The sequence below is a fragment of the Geospiza fortis genome, unplaced genomic scaffold (assembly GCF_000277835.1).
Source record: "Geospiza fortis unplaced genomic scaffold, GeoFor_1.0 scaffold130, whole genome shotgun sequence".
NCBI lineage: Eukaryota > Metazoa > Chordata > Aves > Passeriformes > Thraupidae > Geospiza > Geospiza fortis.
The window spans coordinates 18,167,862-18,175,323 of NW_005054300.1; the positions used below are offsets into that span (position 1 = coordinate 18,167,862).

Below are 7,462 nucleotides of genomic sequence, written 5' to 3' on the forward strand. Positions count from 1 at the left end.
ACGTTTGAACAGCACAAATACAGTACCGAAAGCAAAACATGAGAGTTACACTGATTCCTCCAAATCTTGTCTCAGAGATGAGTCCCACAGCTCCCTGCAAAGTAATTGGTCTAATTAGGTGGTAGGAAGGAGCGTCTTTAAATTCCTCAGAAATTAAGACGTGTCATCCGCTTAACATCTTAGCATCTGTTACTGCCTCTTCCACATTTCTCTGCTACATTAGTCTGAAGGGCACTTTCTTGGATGTTTCAGAGAGATAAAAAAAATAAAAATAAACACAACCAACAAAAACCAAGCCCTTATAACACAGAAGAAGTTGGCTCTTTCTTCAGTGGGATGAAGCATGTAAGGCATTTCACCCCCTCCTTATTTCTCAGTTTGGTGCATGTTTGCCTGGGTGAGTACAATAATCACTTTGTTAAGTAAAAATATAGGAGAATACAAGCAGAACCTTAAATCCTGTAGTTATCCTTACTGATGTGGTAATGTTGTTCTGAAATATTTTCCATGGCAACTGGTCCTTGTGCAAATGTTACCCTCTGTGTTTATATACTTGCAGTTTTGTTTCAAATGGGCTATTTTTAATCTCTTAACAGTCAGTCAGTAGAATGACAACTAATTTGTTGTTTTTTGTTTTGTTTTTTTTTAAACTTTGCTGTTGTCTGGCAGCAAGTAAGTATTTAATTATGGCTAATTGCTCATGTAGTAAGCATAATTTTAAGGCAGGATGTGCTAAGAATACTGGGTGAAGTACCGAGGCACTGGGAAAGTTTCAGGCTTGTATGTGTGGAGTAGAGGAGAGGTGTTCCATCATTACAAGCTGGAAAAGTTCATTTTTCATTGAAGCTGTCTGGAACTGGTTGAGTTTTTTAAGGGAGATCCTGCTATTTCTTTTCTTTCTGTTGGTTGGGAGGTTTTTTATATACTCACTCTATTTCCTGCTGTGTAAATACTGGCACAGTGGCACATAGAAGTAATTTTATTAAAAATATCTCTACAGATACAGTTCTGAAAGTCCATTGCAGCAACGGGGTGTGTTATGCACTCCTAGTATTCCCTGAACAGCTCCTGTTTACTGAGAGTCAGGTAACTGAGACAGCCAAATAACTGTCACCTACAAAATGCTTTTGTTTGGCTTCTGTTTTGTTTTAATTGCAGTTCAGGCAAATTATGCCCCCTATTTCTTTGATAATGGAGCCAGAAGCACAAACGGGAACATGGCACTTCTCAGCCTTTCAGAGGACACGCCTGTTGGTCAGTATTAAAATTTGTATGTTTAAACTGTGAAACTGGAATTGCTTGCTCTTATGATTAACATATATATTTTCTTATAGGCTGTTGTTATTTGCTGTATTCTTACAGGTTTTTCTCTCAAGCTTTTAATTGGCCTCAATTTAAAGTGACATGTTTGAATTGTAGCTGCAATTTAAAACATGAATTCTAGCTCCCTCTTTTTTTGTCTGCCAATCTATTCACAGCTTCAGAGCACAGACCTTTGGGGTCAGAAATAAATTCATGGTGGGAGGCTTCTTACCAATTCTATAAATGCTTATGAGAAGAAAGCCTAATTTCTAGCAATTTTATCAGCCTTGATAAAAGCAAGCTGTACATTGAAAAACTAAGGGACATGATTTTTCCTAAATGCATTTTTAATATTTATGTACAAATGGTAGAAAATGTTTCCACTTGCAGTGAAAATTGTTTTGTCTAAACAACTGATGTTTTTTAAAAAGGTTTTGTTTTATTGAAAACTCAAAAATTGATGCAGTTAACAGATTTCAGCACTCTGAGGCCGGTCTATTTATACTCCTTTTAACTGTAGTTGCACTAAGAAAAGTTAAATAAGAACAAAAGGTGACTTACAATCAATATTTTCTCTGGGGGAAAAATAATCTCCTAAGACCTAAGCAATTACATAAAAATATATATTAAGTGATGAACATCACCTTTACTTCAAACTTTGCACTGAGATTTTATTTAGGATTTTCTTCTGTTTACCTGGAGCTTTCACAGGCTGAATCAGAATAATATTTAGTTAATGCAAACTGGGTACCAAAGCACTCCTTTACCCGTGCCTCATGCAGAGAGGAGAGATATGGCTGCTCAGGGGGTGCAGCCAAACACCCCCTCCCAGGGCTCAGGCAGCTGGGGAAGGCCAGGATGAGGGAGGGATCAGAGGGCACAGCCTGCTCTGCCAGCCTGACATTGCCACCCACGCCTTCTTAAAGCAGACCAAGGTCACTCTGTGCTGGGAAGCAGCTGCCTGGGTTTGCTCAAAGTCTCCATTTCTGACCCAGCGGTGTTAATGTCATCCAAGACCCACACTGGGCCTGCTAGAGGGTGGGGAGGGGATATTTGGAAGCAGCAAAGTCTCCTTTACCTGCTCAGCTTGAGAAGGAGGAGGGGGAGAAGACAGCACATAGTGTACAAGTGACACATCTTGACATTGAACTTAAAAGGAGCTTGATGAGCTTGATCAAGCTGAAATGGAAACCTCAGCTTGAAGGCCAACAGTACTGTAGTAATGTAGTGGCACTTGCAAAAGCCAGAGACAGACCAAGGAGCTGCAATTTTTGCTGTACTTCTGCCTGGATTCTCATGGAAACCACACTTAGTTCAGCCTTGGCAATCCCTACAGTTCTGCTGATAGCTGGAGTTGGATTGGAATCACTTGTCCAAGCATAGATAAGGCTGTAATCCCAGACAGCCACAAAATGGGACCCCAGCTCAGTTTGTTTGGGGTGGTGCTTGCCAGCTCTGCAACTGAAACCTCAGGCAGTACAACTCACTTCCATCCAAGCCCCACTCCCTGGTGTGGTGCCAGCCTCTGCCTGCCACCACTGGGAGCCTCCAGGCACCTGCGTGGGGATGAGGAGATAAAGATGGCACAGAGCCACACAATGAGCAAAAATGTCCCTCCTGTCAGGACTGCAGCACCACATGGTCTCTCTCTCAGATGACAGCACTCCCTGTAGCAGTGAAGTACAGCAGTAATTTCCACTGCATCTGATCTGGTGCTCCAGCAGCCAAAAAAGGACAGTGTGCCTCAACAAACAGCAAAACAGCAGTGTGAGAGATCAGAGCCTGTGTTTGTGCTCTCCTAATTAGCCTGAGTAAGAATAATGAGATATATATGTGATGGGCTTCTGTATGTGCTTTTTTAACATTAGCAACCACACTAGGAACATGGAGGTCTCTGGAGAGTTTGTGCTTTGCTTGCAGCAGTGATAAAGCTCAGGCTGCCCTTTCTTGAGAGCTGCTGTGCTTCCTGCCTACTAGCTTCATCCAGAATGTGCTTACATGTGTTTAAATTGGCTGCCTTGTACTTCTAATTTGATGTGTAAATGTGCTTTAAAAGACAAGAGGGGAACAGCTTCTCTCTGAAAGCTCCAAAAGACCTGTAGGAACCCTCGGGAAAAAGAGATAAGACCTTACTTTTTGGAAGACCAAATGTGATTGCTTTGTCACACAGCTTCCAGTGCTTCTTTGGGCTAACTCCCAGAACACCTTGACAAACAGCTCTAAGTACTGCAAGGTCCTCTCTTCTGAAAGCACTTTCAGAAGTTCCATTGGAACATGGTTGCTTGGGATTTGCTTAATGCAAACTGCTGCTGCCCATGTCAGCATAGCCACTCCTCAGGGAGCCTTTGGCAGAGAAAGCACTGACACTCCAGTGCTGAGTGTGCTTTCAGCTTTGTACAGGGCAAGAGGACCAGTGTTCACAGAGGATCAGACCACAGCCAGAACTTTGTGCCAGAGCTAAACAGCTACCAGACTGGCCCTTTGCTGTGGCACTGCAGAGAAGAATATTGTTCTTCATCACCTGCTCTGATTTCCTCCAGAAACAGGAGAAGACATCTGGTCTCCCACATCCATGTGCAGTCCCAAGCATCCACACTCCCACAGTCATCTCTCAGGTTGAGCAGGATGATCAGTGACAAAACAGAGGAACTATAACTTCCATATGTTTGATTCTGGATGGCTTCACTCAGGTTTATGTGCTGCAAAAATGGATAGGTTGCTATTAGATGTTCCCCGTCCTTACATACAGCTTGGAGTCATGAACGGGATGCTTTTCTTGGCAGAAGCTGGTGTCTGATCTGTGCAGTGCCACAGACACCAGCTTTACTAAACCTCCAGAAATTTTACAGTCTTTGACCCTGCTGAGATTGCAAGTGGTTGGCAAAGTAGTATGTGTTAGTTTTATTCCCAGGCATCTGTAGGCAAGGGACATGGAACATTTGGGAACACTGAAAGGCCAAGATGGAGTCCATGTGTGGCTGTAGAAAGAGACATTGCAGCTCTGCAGCTGTGTGAACACATCAAATTCATTACCATTCTTGTATCATCCTTAACTTTACCTTATTTTCCTTTGTCCAGTTTTGCTTATTTACAGATAGTTGTAACTTGTGTACCAAGTTATCATAAAACCATCAAGTACTATTTCTGCATGAATGCTTGAAAGTACCTGCAGATTCCCAGATCCTATTTATTGCTGCAGGGCTTGAGACCCCTCATGGTAATAGAGCCAGAACAGCAGCAGCCCCTTTCAGTGCCAGATTTAAGAATGGGAGGAGTTATGAACTCAAATAGCAGTTGGTGTTTGTGGTTTGGTGGGGCAGGTGGGTAATTAGCTCTTTGCATGTGTACATACAGAATGTGCATGTGCTCCTAATCAAGGTCTTAAGGCAGGAGTGGGATGCTATTTCAGGTTGTTTGTTTCATCTTACCTCCTAATCCCTGTAAGCCTCATGGTGGGGACAGAGTGGGGCTGGGAACAGCTGCAGAGCAGGGGATTGAAGCATACTCAGAAGGCCTAAGTTCATTATCTCGCAGAGCCCAAACATCATCAGTGCTCTGTAGATCTCTTCATGATCTCCTTGCATTTCCCTTTCTGTTTTTTCCCTTGCCCCCAAGAAGGCACTCCTCCCATTAAAAGCCAGTTTGCAGTGGCAGTTCTTTGATCAAAGCTACGGCTGCCACCCACTCACCCCTGGGTGACTGATCCCTTCAGATCCCTCCATCCTTCAAGCTCACTCTGTTCCTACATGCTGCTTTCTTCCTTTCTTCCCATCATTCACAGCTGACTGAGGAGAGCCTTCTTGTCCCCTGTGGTACCTATCATTCTTTCCTTGTTTCTGTTACCCTGCTCCACCTCTAGGCAAGCTGGGAGCTGCCAGAACAGCAGTGTAAGCACAGCCTGCCTTCTGCCCCCCTGCAGCAGTGCCAGCGTGCACGGAGCAAAGCCCCCTGCAGACTGAGCGCTGCACAGAGATGCTCTGAGGACTCACAGCTGTTACAGCCTTCAATTTTGTTTAGAGTCTTCTGACAGAAACTGCAGATACATCAGAAAATTGCACTCAGATGGTTTCTTCTTGGAGTTGGTTGCCATGGGTCCTGTAGGGACATATTGCTGCTGTCCATGGGGTGATGGTCTGGGCCCTGTGCTCAGCCCTTGCTGCCATATCCCATCTCTCCAGGACAGGCACTGGCAGCTGCAAGGTGTGTTTTGGCTGCTGCTGATGCTGCCATGTTTCTGCTTTGGCAGCTGGCTGCTGCACCAGGCTGCAGGGAGGGAGCAGGAGTCCCCTGGGCATGGTCGGGAAGGAGCGGTAGCAGGCAGTGAATGGGAAAGGGGCTTTGGGGTAGACATGGTGCGTGTCCATGGCCTCCAGGAGCCTGTGCCTGGGGTGAGCTTGGTGTGAAAACAGCCCTCTGTAGCTTTAACTGTCCATCTCTTCTGCTGGGGAAGTGGGCCCTCAGCTGAGACAGGTGGAGAGCAGACATGTGACCCTGGGCTAGGTGGTGTTTGCTGTGACATTAGCAACAGAGGTGTCCTGTCCTGGGAGCATGGCCGCGCATATCCCTCTCAGCATCTTCTTAACAGTTGTCAGCTGTGCTGGCAAAGGACAGTGCATGAATCCAAAATGGGCTTGGCTTGTTTAACTGACAGGGAAGGGATCTGATTGCTGGGTGTTGCACAGCAGAGAGGGAGAGCATGTCTTCAGTGAGAACGCAAAACCAGTCCCAGAGCCCAGGGCAGAAACTGTGATTAAATTTGAGTCAAAAATGAATTAAAATGGAGCAATGATGACATGAGACAGCCATTCAGCCCAAGTGGCAGAGCAGAGAGCAAATGACTTTTAAACTGGAATAGGAAAAGCAGAGTGAAAAAGCCTGGCATGGCTCGTGGGAGGAAGCCACAGCAGGAAGCAGCAATAGTGCCCCAGGACTCCCCTGTCCCAGCCTGCTGCATCATCCCCTGGGTACTCAGAGTATCCAGCTCTTCTAACTGTGGCATTTGCCATATCTTCAGTAAAGACTCTTCTATTCCCATATTTTTATGTCAGGGAGAGGGTATTTACTTGGTATCCTCTGGTAAGATTTTATCTTTTTCATTTATTTCCTTTTCAGCAAGTAGAGGCAGCACACTGAGACTAGATTTTTAATTGGCATTAACACTGTGGTGAGAAGTGTTCCTGCGGGTGTTAATGATATGGAGGGTACTGTGCAGTGAAATTACAAATTGGAAAAAATAAGGAATTATAATGAGTTAGAAAATAAATTTTGATCCACAATCTAATTTAAAAGGCATGAAAGTATTTTGTATTATGAAAAATGAAGTATCAGCTTTAGCTAAAAAGCAAAGACTCCAGTGTAAAGATCAATGAAGTCCATCATTACCTGCTCAGAAAGCTCAGTAATCTCAGTCAGTACCAATATCAGTCTTTCTACTCATTTAGCAGCAAGAAAGTTCCTGTCTTCCTTATAAGAAAATTCTAAGAAATGTAGAAAAGTAAACTGTGAGATTTAAAGAACCAGCCCAGGTTCAAATGAGTTCACATAAACTTTCAGTCTGTTGTTCTCCAGCCCTGTGCCCTCTGAGGAGGGGTTTGCATATCTGTGCTGCTGGCATTGGTATTTCAGGGCAGCCACAGCAGAGACCTTGTGCCTGGTGGTTGCTCTCAGCTCCAAGAGAGCCCAGATGTGGTGTCCATCCTGCTTCTCCACAGCACAGAGAGCACTGCTCAGCAGCTGCTGCAGACATCCACACAAGCTAGAAACAGGCAGGACAGCCAGCACTGTGTCAAGTGCAAGGGACAGGAAAAGGTAGTAAGAAGGGCAAAAAACAACTGAGAAGTAGAGACAACTAATAACTAAAAAAAAGGCTGCAGAAAAGCACTGTATTTATAAGGATATCAGTGAGATGATGGCAATTGACACCTTAAATCTTCAGTTGGACCCAGCTGTGATATTACGACAAAGCTTTTAAGAAACAAGAATAAATAGTCAGTGCTGGTGCTGCAGAACCCTCCAGTTTTCTAATTTTTCTCTCTTATATAGATAGTTGGATCAGGAAGCAGGTGTCCTTTCAGGATGCTATTTTATATCAGTCCCAGTTAGTTCTTCTCCTTTCATTTCCTTGTGTTTAGAGAGTTGTCACAGTCAGAACTGTCTCATC

General features: G+C 44.3%; 1 protein-coding gene across 1 annotated transcript in view; it reads left to right on the top strand.

Moving 5' to 3' along the window:
- Positions 1-336: 336 nt before the first annotated feature.
- The window catches only part of CDHR1 (cadherin related family member 1), a 42,540-nt gene continuing 35,414 nt past the window's right edge, over positions 337-7,462 (top strand). Inside the window, exons 1-2 of the mRNA XM_005417287.1 lie at positions 337-397; positions 1,159-1,254. Of these exons, the coding sequence (XP_005417344.1) occupies positions 337-397; positions 1,159-1,254 (157 nt within the window). The remainder of the gene's footprint in view (positions 398-1,158; positions 1,255-7,462) is intronic.